This window comes from Terrapene carolina, unplaced genomic scaffold, assembly GCF_002925995.2.
Source record: "Terrapene carolina triunguis isolate 2854851 unplaced genomic scaffold, T_m_triunguis-2.0 Scaffold23, whole genome shotgun sequence".
In the NCBI taxonomy this organism is placed as follows: domain Eukaryota; kingdom Metazoa; phylum Chordata; order Testudines; family Emydidae; genus Terrapene; species Terrapene triunguis.
The window spans coordinates 21,905,509-21,927,910 of record NW_020664374.1 but is presented as its reverse complement, the minus strand read 5'-3'; the positions used below and the strand labels follow the sequence as shown (position 1 = coordinate 21,927,910).

The following is a 22,402-nucleotide window of genomic DNA, read 5'->3' as shown; positions in this document are numbered from 1 at the left end:
TAAGACCTGTCTGGGACTGCATTCCTGTCGTCTAAATAAACCTTCTGCTTTACTGGCTGGCTGAGAGTCATGGTGAATCGCAGGACGCCGGGGGTGCAGGGCCCTGAGTCCCCCCACACTCCGTGACAGATAGCTGGAGCCCTTCCGTTGTGGACAGGGAGCCTGGACTCTTTATCCATGCCCTCTGCTTCCAGTCCCCACAGCCCCATGAAGTAGAATTGTATACAAGGCCTACTGTGGGAGGATTTGGCCCGTAGTAATTTTATCTACTTTCAAACTTTAAGAAACAGGAAACCATGTCTCTGTTAACATTGGAAAGCTAGAAATAACTAAAGTTTTTCCCTTTGTAGAACTCAGCCTTAACAGAGGGCTTTGCTTCTCTCTTGTTTAAGGATGTGGGCATCATTCTTAACAGGGACTGTCAGGTTGTGACATTGCTTTAACTATTTTATTTTTTTTAAACGAAGGAAATCAAATTTTTGGTTGGGGTAGGTTGTGGCAACTGGCAGGAAGGAGGAGAGTGAATCCAGAACAGCATTTAAAAATACAAATTGTCACTTTACAGCCTGCCACTTCTTCATCCATTTTGTCTGAATTCAGCCCTGGATCAGGAAGGCTCTAGGATCTGAAGCAAATGCTGGTATGTTTCATAGACATATCAAGCTGCTTCAGTGATGTACTCTCCCTTTAGGCTCATAAAACTGACCTCATTGAGCTTGTTTGTTTTTGGAAAAGGAGCTGTTCCTTGCCAGACAGGTTTTCCTCAGCTTTCACAGTTCTAATTTTAATCTAACTAGAAAATTCTCTGGTAAAGCTTTGGGCAGAAAATTCTGCCCTGGCCAATTTCTGTTTGCAGTGAAATTATTCCAGATGTTCCAGTTTTTCTCTCTCAGTGTTTTCCCAGAATGGAATACTTGTAAACTGAAAAATGAACTCATGTTAAGCCACCATAGGGAATAATCTTGCAAGAAAGACTAGACTGAACTTGACTGTCATTTGCATTTCGGTTTTTCTTTTTTTCTTTTTTTTACATGCTTGTCCATTATCAGAAATTTGCTCTGAACAATAATAAATAAATAAATTAATGGAGATATCCTATCTCCTAGAACTGGAAGGGAACTTGAAAGGTCATTGAGTCCAGCCTTCACTAGCAGGACCAAGTACTGATTTTGCCCCAGATCCCTAAGTGGCCCCCTCAAGGATTGAACTCACAACCCTGGGCTTAGCAGGCCAGTGCTCAAACCACTGAGCTATCCCTCCTGTCCTGAGCCTTAAGAACATATCAAAAACAAACAAAACAAAACCCCCAAACAAACAACACGTCTTTAAAGTACCTTTCCACCCATCCCCAGGTTCTGTTGTCTTTCTATAAGCCTGAGGATGTCTGACAGTTTTTCTGCCAAGAATGAAGTTGCATTAGAGCTTCCAGTTGCTCCTACATAGTCATCAAACTTTGCTTCAGGGTAAAAGGTCTGAATTTTTGACTAAGCAAAAAGTTGTAAGAAATATCTCTTTGAAAATTAAAATTCACAAAATGGAATCTGAGGATTTCACACAGGTCTAATGGGAGCCATTTTGAATTAGTGCTAAAGAACGGTACTATGCAGTGATGGGCAAATCACCAATTCATTACAATGGATGCATTAATCATTGTGTAACACATGCAGCCTCCTGAAACCAAAGCACCCTAGTTAGCCCAAGCACACACCAGAAAACATCAGTTTGAGTTCCACAACCCATGAGTTAAGTGAACATTTTCCCAGTTATTGAAATATTTTCAAGTACTTTTACTTTCTGGACAGATGTTAACAGAGAATAGTCACTAGAACTTCTCGCACAAAAGCCAGCTGCATGTTACTGGGTTTTAGCTGACTAATTTAGAATGCTCTAGCACAACCAAGTCAATTAGTCTATGTGTTGGTATAAAACCTCACAACAATGTCCTGTGGTTCTTAAGTGGGGGTGGGGGTGAGGATGCTTCTTTATCCACATTACTCCACATCACAGATGCTGACATAATTATTGATTTAGAACACAATGCTCCAAAAAGATTCAGTAATGTAAAAAAAAAAAAAAAAAAAGTGGTGTTTTCAATAGGCCCCTTTGATACAGGCTCTTTGGGGAGACAGTTAAACATGACACTGTTAGTGTGGTCCTACCTTTGAACTGTAATATATAACTCGCGTTGTGGTCTGCTGTCTCCTGGAAGAGCCCATAACTGTGAAGGCTATTGCTTTACAGCTACTCTAGGAAGATTGAGGGATTAAGTTATACATTATGTAAAACTATCCATTAATCCTCTTAGTGTGCATTACTAGTGAATGGCCTGAAAGAGACTCTTATTAAAGGAGCCCTAACATTCACTTTTCCTTGGTGACATTAGGTATTTGAGGCTTGTTTCATGGATTTTGGTGCTGAAATATTCAGTACACCATCTTTTATCTGCTGTTAGAGCCGTTAGTATATGTTAGTACAGTACTAACAAAACTACGGTTGGTCAAGCAGATCCCTTGTTTAACTAGTAGCAAGACATTCATAAAATAGAATCGTACATCTTCTAGCGTACCAGAGACACTGACATTTTTTGTTTTTGTTTTTTTAAAAAGGAACAGCTACAAAAACCGTGACTTTAAAAATGTTCTTGGGGATGAATTACATTTTAAAATAACTGTATTTTTAGAAAAGAAAATGATTTGTAACACAAATTTGTTCTGAAAGTGTCTGGTTGCTGCATACAGCCTTCTTCCCTAGTTCAATTTGCTTTCTGTTATACAAACTTGCATGAATGTTTTCATTCGAGGAAAAGAGAAAAGAAAAGTTCAGTGTGATGGCTAAGACCTATCAGAGCTGACTCACTGAGCTGAATTATTGCTGTGCAGAAAGTTTGTAAAGCCTTTACCTCCGGATGAACACTGAGCGTTACTTCAGCCTTGACAGTTGACCTTTCAATTTGATTGGGCTCAGCAATAATAATAGCTGTATCTGCAGTATAGAGAAGGCAGAACAGTGCTTAGTAACCCATCTTCCCTTATTAGATCTTACCTCAAGTGATTAAAATTCACACTCTTTGCGTGTGTGTATAAATTCTTTCACTAATAATACCTTTGTTATGGAGGCCAATTAATGTACAATTTCCCTCCCCCCCACCACCATTTTGGCTATTCTTGGTTTTAGTTTAGGAAAAGAAAAATCAAAAATCCAATATTTAGTCAATAATGATCTCTTTTCTCTCAATAAGACCTACTGTGAAAAGACAACAAACAAACAAGTCAAACTGTTGTAATTTGGTCAACCACTCGGGTACTATCCATATCCACCATTTCGACACACTCTATTTCCTCACGGTTTTCAGGATTCTTCTTCTCTTTCCTTTTTTTCTTGGATGGTGGCACAAAAGTCAGTATCACAGGTAAAATGGCAAAGCAGTGAAAGAAGGTGACTAATGCTATTAAAAACAAGCACCTGAACAGTGTACGGGTCAGATTTGAAGGCACAGCTGCAAGAGGAATCAGACCAACAATATAGCAGAGGTAGCTCTGTAAAATAGCTACCCCGTGCACTTCTAGGGCATTTTTTACCCATTTAGTTCTTGTGAAATCTTTGCCCAGGATAAAGGTTGATAACAGTGGCGCACAGTTGTCAATTGTATAATTAATCCCATAAATTAAGCACAACACAGAAATACAGTCCAGTTCCACTTTCCACAAGGTCATGAAACCTATGACTCCAAATTCGACTGAGGCAACAGTTAGAGTGAGCCAGACATTGATTAGAGAGTCTGCCACCAGGAATGCCGAGAAGAAGAGCAGAAATAAAGCACTGATGCAGGAATTTTGTAAGGGGGCTCCCACTGAGGAGGCGTAACGATCCATGTATACGAATGATGGATTGAAAACGATGAATTTCACCTTGGATGTGAGAGAGAGTTTCCTCAAGGTTTCCAGGAGATCATAGAGTTCTTCTCTCTTGGTTTCCATTGTCTTAGCCACCAAGAACATCCTTGAAGCTACTACATCAACTTCGTTGTTGTATTTCTTGGAAAAGATGATATCCTCTGAAAAATGGGCATACTGGGGGGCTTTCAGGAAAGAGTTCCTCAACATGTCAGTAAAATTCTTTTTGGGCAATCCAGTAGATATGTTGAGTTTCCTAAGATAATTTAAATAGCTCTCAAACCAAGATATCCTCACAAACCCTTTAGTATACTCTAGCACATCTTCTTGAACGCTTGTGTTCCAATATTCTATTGACTCATAGATATAAAACCCAATGACTGGGCTGTAGTTACTGAAATACTTTTGCTGGGCAGTAGTGTATTCAATGGTTCGTGTCGCGGTTGCTACGATGTTACTAAGGTCTGACCCTTCATTGACCTGCAGGTAGCCCATTAAGGCAAAGGAAATATAAATAAGGTAAAAGAGAACTACAAAAGGCTTGACGTAAGTGTTTGTTATCCAGTCACAGTAATAGCGTTTGAGGAAACACACCAAAAGATGACTTTCATAAGTATTTGTTTCCTCTGAATCGGTTGTGTCCTCGCTGAATTTGGCTGTCAGAAGAAACCTATACCACGCAGGCTTCTCTTGCAATACCTCTGGCTTTGGTACCTTTCTGCAGAAGATACTATGCTGGTAGTTGTTTTCTATGTAGCCAGTAAACACCAGGCTGGAACCATAAAAGGAGAGTACGTAGAGGTAGTTGAAGAAAATTGCAATACAGGAATTGCAGCAGAAAATCCTTGCTGCTTCAATGTTAGTGAAGGGACTGGCACCTATTCCAAAAGTGACCAGGTACATGGCAGTGGTGAGAGAAAAGGAGAGCATGGAGTCTGCAAACACAGCTGCAGTTCTCTCTTTAACATGTTGGTCTTCTCTAGTTTTCCTCCAGGAGGACAACATTTCAAAAGTCCCATATAACCCATGACCTAGAATAAAGAACAAAGCAAGTGTTTAAGGACTGTATCTTTTTAGTCAGGAAGGGCAAAACAGCATGACATTTTTTTAACATGGACATGCTAAAAGGCACAAAGGAGTTATAATTGGCCCCCATTAATTTAAGTAGCAAAGGTCTTGTGGAATAAAAAAATATTAAGATTTTGTAAATTGCAGAAGCACATTAATCATGAAAAAAGCAGTTAGCAAACCCAAGTATCTTCATCGTGTATTTTTGGTAAGGATCAACATGTGGAAGCCTAATGTCTTTGTGAAGAGTTCACTAGAGTTTCCACACATCAGTGTTACTGGGTTGGTGGTAACCAGGTAAAATATTTGTTTTTCTCAGCCATTGGTTTTAGTTTTCAAGAGCGCCTGAGATGGAGGATGGTTTGAAATTCAATACGTTTGTAATGCTTTCAGGTGGTGGGATCTGACTAGTGATTAAAACACGCGATTAGGAACCAGAAGAGCTTGGGCGTTATTTGGGTCTTCTTGCTGAAAAACTAGGAAAAAATAAAGTGAAGGAATGCTGTATCTGAGTTGAGTTTTGCTGGGTGAATCAATCACAGACTTTCCCAGTCCCTTGCCATGTCCTCTGGCTAGAAAAAAGATAAATCATAGAAATGTAGCAAACAAAAAAGCATGAATAAATTTTACAAAAGCAGAAAGGCAGAATTAATGTGGATTATAATAAGCTTATATGTACAAAACTACATAATGCTTTATTTTTCTTACTTTAATGTGTATACTTACACAGTTTGTAAAACTAAATGCAGATCCATTTAATTTTTCACCAACTCCTAAATGTTGTAATTTATTTAATTACCTCTTAAAATAAATATAGTGTTCATGAAAGAGCTGAACTGAAAGACCTGGGGACTGAAATCCTCTGTTTAACCACAGAACAAATATAGGATTGGCCAAATGCATGGCTTTCCCTGTGTCTCTGGTTCTTTTGTCTTATATGCCCATTAAATCCTTGGTCTCTCTATTGTGACCTGCCAACAAAGGTATCAGTTCTGATGATGGTTTTGGTGATGTGGACATCTGCTCACTTGCAGCAGAACTAAACTGCAAACACAGACTCATTTCACATATATCACCAAAGAGCTATCAGATGGAAACGGTTATGAGGCACAACTAGATGTATTTTAGAGGAGAAAAGTTCTGTAAAAATAACGCTTATAAATAAGTTGAAGTTTGTAAAATGCCAGCTGATTGATACCTAATCAATCCTAAAAATACACTCCTGGGAGGTGGGTAAGTACTGAACTGATTTGAAATAGGAAAACTGAGATAGAGTGACTCTACAAGGGGCACCAGTGTTTAGATTCAAATTTCTGGGACACTAGTCCTAGGCTTAGATCATTTGACAATGTCTTTGCACCCCTTTACCAACTCCTTGAGCCCCCCAGGCTAAATTCTAAGCTAATTATGGGCCTGGGACTGGGTGTATATTCTGGACTGTATAGTTCTCACAGTGAAATGCCCATTGGTTTCAGTTTGAAGTTTGCACAGAGATCAAATGAAAAATATGGTTTTTATGTAGGAACTAAGGGTGGGATTCATTGCAGCAGGGGGACTGGGTCTCGCACTGTCAGGTGAGTGCTCTAAACACTAACCTGAAGAATCATGCTCACACTTTCTCACCCAATGACTCTTTAAGTGTTTATCCACAGTGGAACAGCTTCAACAGGAGAGATTCCCACATCAGAATATCCTACAGCTCAGTGGTTAGAGCCTGCAACCCCCAAGGGATCAGAGACCCCTGTTAAAATCATTTCCCCACCTCAGCAGAGGGGTGAATTGAACATGGGTCTCCCACATCACTGGTGAGTGCTCTAACCACTCAACTAGAGGTTATAAGATGGGTGGTGGTGACACCACCTTCTCTGGCTCTTTTGTGTGCAGTGAGGCAGGATCTAACTCATTCTCTCAGAAACTGACTTAGGTGCTAAGTCCAGACTGCAGGGAAGTGCCTGTCTCACTGGTGAGCCATGAACTGGGATCCTCTTTCCTAGAGTCAAGCAGCTTAGGTGCCTGACTCTGAGAGGGGTGGGGTTTAGGTAGGGTGACCAGACAGCAAGTGTGAGAAATCGGGATGGGGGTTGGGGGATAATAGGAGCCCATATAAAAAAAAGCCCCAAATATCGGGACTGTCCCTATAAAATTGGGACATCTGGTCACCCTAGGTTTAGGATACTCCCCTCTTGTCAACATCTCCCATTGGCTAGCTTAGGTGACTCATGCCTAATTCCCTTTGTGAATTTGGGCCTAAAAATTTAGTTAGTTATGATTTCTTCTTCTTGTTGCATTTGTCATTCAGTGATAAGTCTTCCCCTCTTTGGGCCAGCCACTGTATTTCCCCTTTGTTTTTCTTCCTTTCCCTTCCTGCTTTCTCTGTGTTTCTCCCCCATCCCTGCCTTTGTGAGTCTACTCTGCTTTTTCTCTCTGCATTTCCTTCTGTTCAGCAACGCCCAATTCCCAACCCAGTAGGCTTGCTTTGCTCTGATCTTCGTCCTCATTCCTTCCACTAACAATGTTCAGTGATTAAAACATATTTAGTGAGGGCACAAAAGTGTAAATTGGACTGTAATCATTGACTCAGGGTCAGGGGCATTCAGTCTCTGCACTATTGGTTCATACTGTCTGCAAACTCGGGCAGACACCTTTGCATCGATTACATTTGGTTCACATTTGCCATTAGCGCTGAAAATTTTCTTAAAAAAATAAATCGATTCTTGAGCATCTGTGTGTCATGAAGGCCACATACACACATACCATTGGCTAGATCGGCCTGTGGGCTGTATGTTTGACACCCCTGCCTAAGTAGTTCTTATAGTCACTCCCCTTTACATAATCAGAATATCCCCAAAACTGATGTGATAACCCTGGCCTTGATGCAGGCATTAGCATATCTAAGTTTTGAGTTGATGGCATGGCTGGTCATTCTGGTAATAACGGAAAACAATGAACTCACTAGTCACAGATACTTTTAAACAAAAAAGAAATTTGAAATATGGAACTAAAATGAGTTAATGTAACTAGTGTCTTTTCTCTCCAGCATCTCTTATTTACAGTAACAGAGTGCTTGCCCTCATGCATATCAGATTAAAAAAAAACCCTACATCATGAAATAAAACATGAATATCCATGTTGTAGTAACATTAGTCATGTTTCCGATGAGGCATTTATCTTAATTTGTCCAAATATTGTTTTACAGTTGCTTCTGGAGGGCAGGTCAAGACTGTCAATTTGATAGCTAGTACAGTGCCCCCTATTAAAACTAATTGGGGATGCCAAAACTTCCCAAGTTTCCCAAGTAACTTCTGTTAGTCTTAAAGGTGCCACAGGACCCTCTGTTGCTTTTTACAGATTCAGACTAACACGGCTACCCCTCTGATACAAAACTTCCCAGACACAGAAAAAGGAAAAAGTACAATCAGCGACTGCCACCCCGTTGTTAATTATGTTTTAAATAGTTATGTTCTAGGTTCGGTAGGGAAAACGATTAAGCTTGCTTTCACTGTGTTCTTTGTAAAGACAGATTGACCTTTATTTAAAAGTAACAGATCACTTGCCAAAGAGAGGAATGAGAGGTTTAATCTCTTTATGGTTCCCATAAGTCCTGCAGACGGGCATGTCTGACTATTCCACACAGCATCATATTACAAATTACTTTCACCATGAGCTTTAGTTTGAACACATTTAAAAAAAAATAATGCTTCAGCAATAATAAGGCCTTGCATAACAATTTCAAATAGAAGCATTAATTTGGCAGGCTTTAGTCCTTACAATACAACAAAATTTAGATATAGTTAAAAATGATGCAAGGTCTGATATTTGTTTGTTTGTATGTTTTGGATAATAGTCATGTCTGATGACATTGACTTCTGACCAGGGGCGCTAGAACATTTTTAGTAGTGGGGGTGCTGAAAGCCAGCCCCCTTACTCCTGTCCGTGCTGCCCCCCCCGCGCCGAGGCTGGGAGCAGGGCTGTGTCTCCGGGAGGAGGGGACCCGGACAGGGGTAAGGTGGCCGAGGCCACAGCTGGAGGCGGGCGTGGGGGCAGGAACGGATCCCCGGGCAGGGGCCTGCAGCTGGGACCCCACGTGCCGGGCCAAGAGCAGAGCCCTGGCCGGGTGCAGAGCCCTGGGAGTGGAGGCTGAGAGTGGGGGGTGCGGCCAGGCACAGAGCCAGTGGCTGGGGAGCGGAGCAGGCGGGCCAGGCCCTGGGCACAGGGCCAGCAGTCGGGGAGTGGGGCCAGCAGAGTGCAGGCGGAGGGCTGGGATCAGGGCACAGGCGCAGGAAGCACCCCCAGGTTTTATGTGTGGAGCCAGCGGCTGGGGAGCAGGCCACGGGACTGGCCCCCAGGACCCAAGCCAGGGAGTGGAGCCCTGGGCGTGGGGCCAGTGGCCCTGCATAATACCTGGGGATGCTGCAGCACCCCACACACCCCTACTTTCTGCACCTATGCTTCTGATTGCCACTTACTACAGGGACAAATTTTAATAATACAATACTTTGGTATACTTTTTTACTTTGCTATTACATAATTGTGGAGGATAACTTGAAAAGGAACTGGATTAATAAAACTATTAAAGTAAATGAGAGGCTCAAATGCATATAATCTAGAAAGCTAACTGAAAAAAATGATTGCCTCGCATATCATCCTATTTTATGGGTTACTTTTTTAGTCTTTTACACACTCCGTACATTATGGATTGGTATTTTCTGTTCGAATTTTGTGTATTTCTTGACCATGCTCTGTATCATGTACAATATTTGTGAAGGGTACTGAAGGCCTAATTTTCAAAATTGCAAGTCTGCAAAGGTGTCCTTAATTGTCTAGCCCAAAGTCACAGTTTTTACATGCAGTCACACTCAGGGCCTGATGCAGTGCCCACTGAAATCCATGGAAAGGAGCAGGCCCTAATTTCATATGCTAATTAGGCACAGTATTTTAAAGATTAGCCCTTGTTGTCTAGTGTATGGAGGCATTTTGTAAGAATTTTGCTTTCCTTCTACAGTTATGCTGATTTCATGTTCTCCATTTTTAACCACCATCTGCCCATCTATATTTGACTCTATTGTTCCTCTCTCTCTCTCAATGTTATGATGTCTGTCCTATAAGCCATCAGCTAGAGGTGATCAGATCATTCCTTGCAAATAAATAATCCTGTTATTTTAACCCTTTTCTTGCTATTTAGTTATCCAATACATTATTTGTACTGATTTGTTTTTCACAATTGTTCAGTAAAAAATGTGTGAACACATTTAGCCAATGGGTTATTAGCAAACTGTTCACTACAAACATTTACTTACTATTCATAGGTCACTGTGTGTGCTCTGTGATTGGTCACCTAGATCAAAAGGTATTGTTTTTGTTGCTTGGCTGGGTGACTTTAACTGTATCATCAGGCAGAGTCCCCTTTTCTGTTTATACCAGTTTGTTCACTACTCACAACTCTTTTTAACCAATCTTTTGTGTAAATAGCAATAATAAATGAGCCGTGAATATGCTCTCAAATATTTATTCACTCTGGGTGGAGAGGAAAAGTGAGACATGATGGTGCAGGACCTGGCGGCACTAGCTGGCACCAGTAACAGGAAGATGAGTAGAGATAGAGCCAAGAGAGGGCTGTGGAGGCTGGAGAGTGTGATCTGAAGGGGCAAATGAGGTTGTTGGAGGAATGACAATGTGGTATTGGAAAAATGAGAGTGAGGGACTGTCTGTTCTGTGTTTGTACAGCACCTAGCACATGGGGTCCTGGTCTGTGATTGGAGCTCTTAGGCACTCCAATAATACAAATAACTAAAAATAGCACTGGAGGAAACCAGGCAAAAATCCTCTTGTTGCCCTAAAGAGCTAGTCCTTTGGGACACAGGGGATTCCCCCTTGTCATGTTTGCTGTTGCTCAAGATCCATTACAGCAATTCTGATTGAAACAGCCCAGAGAGTAGGCCCAGAGTCACAGAGAGACTTAAGCATCTAAACCCCTGATTTAGGTACTACTGCAATACACAAAACCCCTGCTCAGCTGCCGCCTAAACCTGTAGGCGCCTAAACTCACTCGGTGCGTAAATGTCTGCTGTAAAGGTTCCCTAGGTGCCTAAATTTCTGCCTCAGGCAGGAACCAGAATACATATCTCATGCCTAAGCTCCAGTGTGATCCTCAAATCAGGTTAAGACAGGTGTTGCCTCACCTATCTCATGTAATGGGACCCCATCCAGTAGATGAGGTCCGAGTACACCTAACTCCGCACAAAATGGCGGAGGGAGGGAGTGTGTATGTATGTCTGTGTTGCAGTGCTTAAGCCCTTCTGTGAATTCAGGCTGTAGTTATTTCGACTGTACTTTCTGCAGCAGCCTGGGGTTTTTACAGACTGCGTCTCACCCATCTTTGTCTTTAGAAAATAAGATAATAAATAATACCTCGCTCTTACATAGCACTTTTCATCAGTAGGTCTCAAAGTACTTTATCAAGGAGGTCAGTGTCATTATCCCCATTTTACAGACACAGAGGCCGAGGCACAGGGAAGTGAAATGAGTTGCCCTGTGGCAGGTCTCCTGAGTCCCAGTCCAGTGCTCTATCCACTAGGCAACCCTGCCAGCCTAAAATGACAGCTGCTGTTAGATTGTCTGTGTTTAAAGAATGCAGTGTGCGCTCTCTAATTTCATACAAAAATTATGTGGGTTTTCTCACAGCCCCCATAACAAGATTAAATGTATGTATTTATAGGAAAAACTGAATAGAATTTTTCAGTAATGGAAAACAGGGAGAGAGACTGGGAATCAAATATTAGTTCCCTTTTCACAAGGCTATGTCTGCACTACGGACCTTACAGTGGCACAGCTGTGCCGCTGCTGTACTACTGTAAGATCTCCCATGTAGCCACTCTATGCCGGCAGCAGAGAGCTCTGCTGCTGGTGTAATTAAACACCCCCTAACAAGCAGTGGTAGCTATGTTGGAGGGAGAGTCTCCCGCGGACATAGCGCTGTCCACACCGGTGCTTTTGTCGATAAAACTTTTGTTAGTCAGGGGAGTGTTTTTTCACACCCCTGCCTGACAAAAGTTTTGCCAACAAAAATGCTAGTGTAGACATAGCCTTAGTTTTACATGCACATAGATACAGTATAGCAGTACGTTGTGGTGTGGAACTGCACTGTGTTTTACCTTTTGGTTTCAAGTGTGTTTGTTTACTTTCCTTGGAAAGTGGGACACCCCCCTAAAGATGGAGGAGGAAGTTCCACTCTTCCATGGCTGTCTGTTACACATGGTAGAGTTTTATGCATAGGCGCAGTTTGAATTCTATATTTGGGAGGGCGGCTCTAGTCAAGCCAACAGGGCCGCGCACGGGCGGGGGGGGGAGGGACAGGATTCTGTGCCAGCCCACAGGGGCACCATTTCAGATTTCTGGGGGGAGGGAGGGCAACTTTAACCGTGGTTCCAGGGGCTACTTAGGCAACTGAAAACTTGGCTGTAGACAATGGAGCGTGTGATGTGTCCTGGATGGAAGCTGGAGGCATGTAGGTAAGTATATTGGTCAGTAGGTTTCCAGTATAGGATCAGTGGGTTTCCGGTATAGACAGTGAGAGAACACTTCAATCTCCCTGGACATTCAATAACAGATTTAAAAGTAGCCATCCTTCAACAAAAGAACCTTCAAAACCAGACTTCAAAGAGAAACTGCAGAGCTACAATTCATTTGCAAACTTAACACCATTAATTTGGGCTTGAATAGGGACTGGGAGTGGCTGGCTCACTACAAAAGCAATTTTCCCTCTCTTGGTATTGACACCTCCTCATCAGTTATTGGGAGTGGACCACATCCACCCTGATTGAATTGGCCTTGTCAACGCTGGTTCTCCACTTGTAAAGTAACTCCGTTCTCTTCATGTGCCAATATATCTATGCCTATATCTGTAATTTTCATTCCATGCATCTGAAGAAGTGGGTTTTTTACCCATGAAAGCTTATGCCCAAATAAATCTGTTAGTCTTTAAGGTGCCACCGGACTCCTCGTTGTTTTTGTGGATACAGACTAACATGGCTACCACTCTGATACTGTTTATAAACAAAATTCTGACTCCCTGCCTCACAGGGGCCCAAGCTGGGAGAAGTCTCCTGTATCCTCTGCAGAACTCATTACATTGCACACTCAGGCTGCCTGTCTGCCCGAGGCTTGCAATTTTGGGGGTGCAATGCCCCACCCTGCCCCCCAAACTCCACCCATGATTTTATGGATAATTAGTTTTATTTGCCCCATCTTAGCACACTTGTATACAAAACACTAATAATGATTGACCTCTGCATTAATGAGGTTAAATGCCGTAACAATACACGATTTTCACCAATTGATGGGACTAAGAATAATAATGAGCTAATCTAGGCTACTGTCTTCCTGGGATAATCAGTTACAGGGGCTAGATATGGACGTTGATGCAAGGTTTATGCATGTGTGGGAAACTGCTGCACATGGATTCAGGTGGCCTAATTCTGATCTCACTTACATCCGTGTAAATCCGAAGTAATTCCACTGAAGTCAAAAGAGCTAACCTATGTAAAACTAGCACAAGGGATATCAGAATCAGGCCCAGGGAATTTTCTTTTACAAAACTATAACAGTAATAGTATATGATGTAATGAAGACACGCTAGATTCCACTAGCCGATGGATGCTCTGCTCAGCTACGTGAGTGCCTTCCAGAGTTAGACAAAGAGCTTGGGATGATTCCCTCCATAATTTTTCCAGCTGGAGTCAGACAGCTCACCTAAAACCCAGCTCCACCCTCTGTGAAGCTAAGTGAAATGGCCACTGCTGACCTTCCTGATCACCAGGGTTAAGAACAGCCAATCAATGACAAAATAAAATGTTATGTGACTTGCCGGATGTGACCTCTCCCTACAAATATAGTTTGAAATTAAAACACACCAGTGAATAGCAGTCTCAACATTTTCATGAACATGCATAGAGAGCAAAAAGTGAGCATACAGTTTAGATAAAATCTTCCTGACCAGAAAAATAAAATTCAAAGGAACTGATTGAACTAGATCCACAGTTAATTTACACTATCATTTTTTACTGAGTTTGTAACAATTTACTGGCCTGGGTAGCACTCCTCAACATTTGTGTCCACACTGCAGATGGCAGCAAACCATATATTACCTTATCTGTTGTCCAAGTCTGAAACATGGCTGCCTTCCTGACAGAAGCTCATAACTCTACTGTTTTATCATTATCATAGTCACAAGCCCAGGTATGCCCATATCCACCCCATCTTAGGGTTCATTCCTTGGTTTATTCCAGGGATCGGCAACCTTTGGCATGAGGCCCGTCAGGGAAAGCTGCTGGCGGGCCAGACGGTTTGTTTACCTGCAGCATCCGCAGATTTGGCCAATCGCAGCTCCCACTGGCCGTGGGTCGCCGTCCCAAGCCAATGGGGGCTGCGGGAACCGGCGCGGGCTGAGGAATGTGCTGGCCGACACTTCCCGCAGCCCCCATTGGCCTGGAGCGGCGAACTGCGGCCAGTGGGAGTTGCGATCGGCCGAACCTGCGGACGCTGCAGGTAAACAAACTGTCCGGCCCGCCAGCGGCTTTCCCTGACAGGCTGCCTGCCAAAGGTTGACGATCCCTGGTTTATTCTATGGATTAAAAATCAGAATGCATTGGCCAGATTTTCATTTACATGAGCTAAGAATCTGGCTCCTTGTTTCCAGATACATTGTCTGTCTGAGTCCTATACTGGATCCATTTGGGAGAAAAGGAATAGAAATTGAAATGTTTAACAATATCCACTTGAGTAGTGGTTGTGTTGACTATGTTGCGGCATTTACACACAGTTAATTAGTTGCATTGAGAGAGGAACACTGGTGAGAGGTAAAAGTTGTCATGTACAAACATGATCAATGTATGTTGATAAGGAAAACTACAGCAAATGTGCAATAGCTTGCTCTTCTTAGAGCACAACATTCTTCTGGGTCTGTGGACCTCAAGGAAGAATATCATAAAATCATAGAAATGTAGGGCTGGAAGGGACCATAAGAAGGCATCAAGTCCAGCCCCCTGCACTGAGGCAGGATCAAGTAAATCTAGACCAGCGGGCAGCAACCTTTCAGAAGTGGTGTGCCGAGTCTTCATTTAGTCACTCTAATTTAAGGTTTCGCGTGCCAGTAATACATTTTAACGTTTTTAGAAGGTCTCTTTCTATAAGTCTATAATATATAACTAAACTATTGTTGTATGTAAAGTAAATAAGGTTTTTAAAATGTTTATGAAGCTTCATTTAAAATTAAATTAAAATGCAGAGCCCCCCTGTGGCCAGGACCCGGGCAGTGTGAGTGTCACTGAAAATCAGCTTGCGTGCCGCCTTTGGCATGCGTGCCATAGGTTGCCTACCCCTGGTCTAGACCATCCCTGAGAGGTGTTTGTCTAATCTGTTCTTAAAAACCTCCAATGATGGAGATTCCACAACCTACTTTGGAAGCCTATTCCAGAGGTTAATTACCCTTATAGTTAGAAAATTTTTCCTAAGAGCTAACCTCAATCTCTTTACTGCAGATTAAGCCCATTACTTCTTGTCCTACCTTCAGTGAACAAGGAGAACAACTGATCACTCTTCTTTTGATAGCAGCCCTTAACGTATTGGAAGACTGTTATCAGGTCCCCCCTTAGTTGTCTTTTCTCAGGACTCAACTGTCCAGTTTTTTTAACCTTTGCTCTAGCTCAGGTTTTCTGAACCTTTTAATCATTTTTGTTGCTCTCCTCTGGACTCTCTCCAGTTTGTCCACGTTTCCTAAAGTGTGCACACAGAACTGGACACAGTACTTCAGCTGAGGCTTCACTGGTACTGAGCAGAGTGGGACAAGTCCTGTTAATACACCCCAGAATATTAGCCTTTTTCACAAGTGCATCAGATTGTTGACTCATATTCCGTTTTGATCCATTATAGCCCCCCTCCCTTTTAGCAGTATTACCGCCTATCCAGTTATTCCTCATTTTCTAGTTGTGCATTTGATTTTTTTCCTTCTTAAGTGCAGTACTTTGCACTTGTCTTTATTGTATTTCATCTTCAGACCAATTCTCCAGTTTAAGGTCATTTTTAATTCTAATCCTGTTCTCCAAAGTGCTTGCAACCCCTGCCAGCTTGGCATCATGCACAATTTTTATAAACATACTCTGCACTCCATTATCCAAGTCATAAATGAAAATATTGAATAGTACCAGACCCTGGACTGACCCACGTGGGGCCCCACTAGATATGCTCTCCCAGTAGGACAGTGAGAGAGAACTACTCTTTGAGAATGGTCTTTCAACCAGTTGTGCACTCACCTTATAGTATTTGGATCTTTGGAACAGACATGCATGTGCCATTAGTCAAACTGCTTGATACATTACTTTATCTTGCACATTCATGGTGAAAGTCACCAGCACAAACCTAATGTATCACTTAGGACCCACACAAGCCCTCAAAATACTTGATACAGCATTTAGGTGGTGAACAGGACTTGTGTGGGCCCTCTGTCCAAGGGTGAATTTCATCCTCCGTCATTTGGATGTTCCACATCAGACACAGAATATTTCACCCAACCTATGTTTCTGAAGAATGCACCTGTTTGGAAAGGCGGCATAGGGCCAACTTTCTGTTCTGGGGTGGAACACTTAATATTGGTCAGGCCATGCCCTTTTTGATTTATACTCTCCCAAACTTGCACAAAGAAGGGCTCTAGCAAATGCAACTCTTCCCCAATATTCCCTATCATGGAATAATAAACCAGGGTGAGTGGTGTTATCTTTCTAAAGATAAAAACCAAAATATTTATATAAATTACTATAATATAAACAATAGTGTTTTATCATGACAAACAAATAACAATGGACATACACTTTAGGAAGCCTCTAAAAAGAACAAACTATGTTATCTGTAGTACCATTCAAACCAAAATTACTGTCTAGATGTAAGTCTTTAGTATGTACAAACACATGCATATAAGCTATGTATACTTCATATCTATTGTCTCTCTACCCTGATCTATATAAGAGATAGAGGAATATGGAAAAGGAGAAATACGTGTAAAGTACTGGACTGAAATAAGAACAGCCATCCTGGGTCAGACCATTGGTTCATCTAGCCCAGTGTCCAGTCTCCAGCGGCCAGTACCAGAGCTTCAGGGGGAGTGTAGAGAACTGGGCAACTTTGGCAAGATCCACCTAGGGTGACCAGACAGCAAGTGTGAAAAATCAGGACAGGGGGTGGGGGGTAATAGGAGCCTATATAAGAAAAAGACCCAAAAATCGGGACTGTCCCTATAAAATCGGGACATCTGGTCACCTTAGATCCACCCTATCTTCCCCTCCCGCTTTCTGGTAGTCAGAGGTTTAGGGTCACCTAAGCATGGGATTACATCCCTGACCATCTTGGCTAATAGCCATCGATGGAACAATCCTCCATTAATTTAACTAGTTCTTTTTTTTAATGATCTAGTCACAATCTCTCTTCCTAGTTTTAACATGATCATGAGCAATAACAGCAGAAAAATATAATTTGATGGATTCTATTTTATGTTTTAATCATTAAACTTTGAACACAACATATTTTAATCATGTCCACTTTAAAAAAAATCTCTATCCATATATTATGTTTCCCAATCAGTGTATGATGCAGCATACCAAATCCAATTAAAATAAATGGACAAAAGCTCCACATGTGGTGATTGTATAGGTATTATGACCCTGATCCAGCAAAGACATTTGCACATGGCTAACTTTATGCCCTAGTCCCATTGACTTCAATAGAGTCAAGAGACCTGATTGGGTAGACTGGGAGTTCGGAGGATGTTATTTTTGATGTGGGTTGGAATAGTTTCTTTTGGAGCTTTCATTTTTGGATACAGATCCAATGCAGTGTTTGTGTTTGTTATTATGACAGCAAAATGTCAGCACATTTTATAAATAGAAAAACATCTGAGAGACAAATTTATTTTGAGAAGCAGAGATAAGCAAGGCAAAATATGGTTCAAAATCTGTTTTTATTTAAATTGAATATTTAATCTGGTAGCAGAAAACCATTTGAGAGCCACTTTTTCCTACAGTTCAAATATTTGTCTTAAGAAAATAATCCAATGCACTTCCATGTCAAAGGCTTGTTTTGGTGTTTAAACATCAGGATGTCAATTCTATTTCAACTTGTGGATTACTCCACTCACTCTGAGAGAGAACTGGCTGAGGCAGAAATGTCAGATCATATGTTTCTTTTATCACATTGAAAAAGATTTGAATATAAGTACTGTGCTGCTCTTTAGCTATATGCTTTTAGCTGTCTGGTTATTTATTTATGTATGACGATCCAAACTTTTTATATGCTTCTCTGAACTGAATCTGTGCTTAAAGTTTTTGGAGATTTGCTGATCACTAATAAATACTGGTCTACGCTTCAAAACCAACTTTTGGATTGATAGAGGGGAGATCTTCAAGGGCACAAAAGACAGCCAGGGGTCTAACTCACGTTGATTTTCAATAGGAGTTGGGGCATAATTGCCATTTGTGCCCTCGAAAATCTGGTCTTTCACATTGAAATGTGTGAAAAATGTGCAAACCCCCTCCAAACCACAGTTCTGTGGCTGAATTCTTAGCTGAGGAGAGAGCTTGAAAGGAACAGAAAGAGAAATATTCTGTTTGGTTAACCACACAGCTGTTATGGATACAGAGAGGAAGAGGGGAGTATACTGTGGCTGCAGAGGATGGAGGATGGTGCAGAGGTTTGGACCACAGAATATCTAGGGATACTTTACCTTGCATGAGGAATGGGGTGAGTTGCATAGAATGTGAGAGACTTTAACCATGGTGCTGGGAAACATAAGGGGACCCTGGCACTGCAGACACACAGCAAAAGCATGCACAAAAAGTTTCCCTAGCATTCAGGTGCACCAAACCACGTTTAATCAAGAGAGAAGAGCTTTCAGCATGAATGCCAGCAGCTGGCGTAGGGCAGCAGGCACAAAGTAAGACAGACCTCCCAGACAGATTCCCATTGCTGTCATGTCACCATATGCAAAGCATTACCGATTCTTCCTTCTATTCTACCCACTGAGAGTCAAAGTACTGGAGATTATCAAATGAAAGTTAAATAAAATAACAGTGTTAGGCAAGAGCAGACCTTCTCCATAGAGAATAAAATGAGTTTTCTTGACAGACCTTACATGAAATATATAAAACTGAAGCAACAGCAGTCAAAAAGAAAACGGAGGCCATCTCAAAATAATTTGTGTGTGTAACAGAACAGCTAAATACCCCTGTTTGGGTACGGTACACAGGAATACCTAAGGGTGGAATGAGGCTGGGTGTATTTTAGTTTGGGCAAAATCTTAGGCATTGGGTTTTGGATCTGAATTCAGAAGCCAAAGCATCCTTGGTTCTGCGTTATGTTTTTTCTTTTTTGGATCCATGGTCTACTGGAATATGGAGCATCTTAAACTCTTCCAACTTCCCCATCTGCTTCGTAACACTGAAACCAATATAATTCAACAATGTGCTAAGTTTATCCCTTTAAATAATTTTTGCCCTGCGCCTAGGATAATGAATAGAATAGAACAGATCAACATAGAAAACAATACAGTAAACTGCCCTTGACTTTGAAAAACTTCATAAAAACAGGAGACAGAGTAAATTTAGTGATGGGGAAACCTCAGGCTTAGAGATCAGCTTGGATACTTAGCTGAAATGTCCAAACTTACAGGCAACTCCCCGAACCTGCCATGGACCTCCGTCCCTACATAATTACCCTTGCCCCAACAGGCCTAGTCACAGACTCTCTTCCTTTGTCCCTCCCAGCACCTCGTGTGTCCTCTTCATGGAAGAGGTCTGATTGCCCAAAGATGACAGGCCTACACATACCTCACAGTTGTCTCTCATTTTGAGAAATGTCATTCACTTTAGGTCCAAACTGAGTTATATTCCGTACAAATGTGGGGTCTCATTTTATTTTTGAAAATTATTTACAACAGGATTGTGAAACTGATGTTATGATGAGTTATTTACACTAAAGGAAGGAATCCCACAGCATTTATGTATGTTTCCGAAATAAATAATTTTATATGCCTCTCCTTTTGGGCCTTTGTCATATACTGCATCCTTGGGCTATGTCAGGTTGAGAAGAGAGATGGGCCTGCTCCCCTCTCTGGTATTTCAGGGACACATTCACTATCCTCCACAAGCCTGTTATGACACATGAGACTTTCTCTCTCACACACAGACCTGAGAAAAAGAGTCAAATTGGTTTCTGCTGACCCTCTTGAGCACACGAGACAGGCTCAGCCAATCAGCAAACATTAATATATGCCATGTAACCTCCCTTTCTGCCCAGGGACCAGCCCAGCTCAAAATTCAAAATGCATCACAAAACTTCCTCAAAATGTTCAGATTCTAGAAAGTTATTTTTAAAACAAAGTTGCATGCCCAACTTTGATTACATTTTTTCATGGACATGGAACATTTTTTCATGAAACATGGGAAAAAACTCCAGGAGATCAAAACCAGGTAGATTCTGACAATGTTTAATTTTGCCTCAAAGGTTGTATTCCTCAGTTGATGCCTATACCCATGCTAACTCAGCACACTGAGCCATCTCTGACATGTTTCACTTGGGACAAGGATATGTATCTGAGTACAATGTACTCTTGCTTCCTGACCTTTTATAGGGGAAAGCACAGTTCTTGCTACACTAATATTTGCCGTGGATCTCACCACAGTTCATTAGCTATGTATTTTCTTTGCACTTGAAGAGAGCTGGGAGAACATGGCATAAAATGTTTGGGAACTATTTGTATTTTTAAATACATTCTTTTCAAATGTTAGTGCCTCCTTTGCATTTGGTTTCCTCACTGGACTGGAAGCAGAAGATCAGTCGGTAGGCGGAATGGAGGGAGGGAGAGCAGCAGTTGTTTGGGGAAGATGGGTGATCAATTATCAGTGGGTGTGGGGTAGAGGATGAATTTGTTTGGAGATCTGTGGGGACAAAGAATAGGTTGAATGGGCATGGCTGTGGGGGGGATTTATGCTCATCTAATCAAAGGACTAGAAATATTGCTTCAGGACTGATGGGGAGGGATTGCGGAAGATGGATTGGAGGGCAGAGAATTTGTTAAAGTGATTGAGGGGAAAAGGATGGATTGGAAGAGGAATATGATTGGGGTAGGTAGGGAATCAATTGATTAGGGAGCAGGGAGGTGAGAGAAGCAGAAAAATCAATTGGAGACAGAATGCAGTTGATCAGATTGGATTGGAAGGGCAGAGGAGGGACTGAGGGGTTCAGAGGATGGATATTGATGAAGATGTGGGCAGAAGATGCATTGGGGCTAAGCAGGGATGGGATGGGCAGAGGACAGGCTGGGGAACTGATTAGGGGTCTGAGGAGGCAGATATTGTATTCAGAGATGTAGTAAGGGCAGAAGATGGATCAGGGTAAAGAACTGTTCAGGGCCAGAGCATTCACTGGAGAGACGAGGGGAAAGGGTATGGATTGTGGGCAGAGTAGCAATTTTAGAAGTTTAGGGGGCAGAGGATGGATTGTTGAGGCTGGGGTTTGTTGAAGTTAGATTGGGGGCTGAGCTGGTGGAGAATGGGAAAGAAATGGAAGGTGAAGTCAAGAAAGAGATGGGAGCCTAAGCAAAGGCGGAGAAAAACAGCAAAAATGATGAATACAGGGTTGAAGTGGGAGCTGGAAGACAGAACATGGAGGGACAGTAAACAGGATACAGAGAGAAGAGTGGAAGCAAGGGAAAACAAACCTCGGAAGGATAAAGGGATGTGGGAGTGAAGATTGTGGGAAAGTGAGAACAGGAATGAATGAGATGGAAGGGGAAGAGGCGGAGGGACAGAAACTTGGGGAGACACACATGGAGAGGGGAGATAAAGTTCTCCTTAGGAGAAACAGACAAGGAAGAGAGACAGGCTGATAGAGAAGGAAAGAAAGCTGAGTGAAAAGAATAAAAACAAGGGAGACAGTAAGCTTCTCATTTTTATTAATTTATGACAAAGATTGGAGGCAAAATACTCTACAAAGTCAAACATTTGTGTGTATTGTACCTTTAAATGTGGAATGAAGGAAATTTGAGAGCGCTGTTCAGGAACTTGGTATGGGACACTAATGTTTCTGTATGTAAAAGTAATGCTGACAGAGGGTTTTAAAAGTATATATTAATATTTTTTGTGTCTGATGGAGAATATGATGAGTGCTTTTAGAGCCTGGGATATTTTTGAGCATGGTTACATTTTAACAGAATGCAGTTCACCACTAAGTAGTTTACTTCAGAGTTCCAGAGAAATGGCAGGTAAACTACAGATGCTCCCCGGATTACACAAGACCCAACTTACGCAAATTCGCATTTACGGAAAAAGTTCCATAAGCCAGAAATAGGATTTTTGAGTTACAGAAATTTTTGTGTAACGTACGGGTATACATTTCCGACT

General features: G+C 41.8%; 1 protein-coding gene across 2 annotated transcripts in view; it reads right to left on the bottom strand.

The window, feature by feature from the left end:
- Nucleotides 1-3,235: 3,235 nt before the first annotated feature.
- The window catches only part of LOC112104474 (patched domain-containing protein 1), a 42,950-nt gene continuing 23,783 nt past the window's right edge, over nt 3,236-22,402 (bottom strand). For both annotated transcript variants that reach the window (XM_024196789.2, XM_024196790.2), the window contains exon 3: nt 3,236-4,924. In XM_024196789.2, the coding sequence (XP_024052557.2) occupies nt 3,270-4,924 (1,655 nt within the window). In that variant the 3' untranslated portion in view covers nt 3,236-3,269. The remainder of the gene's footprint in view (nt 4,925-22,402) is intronic.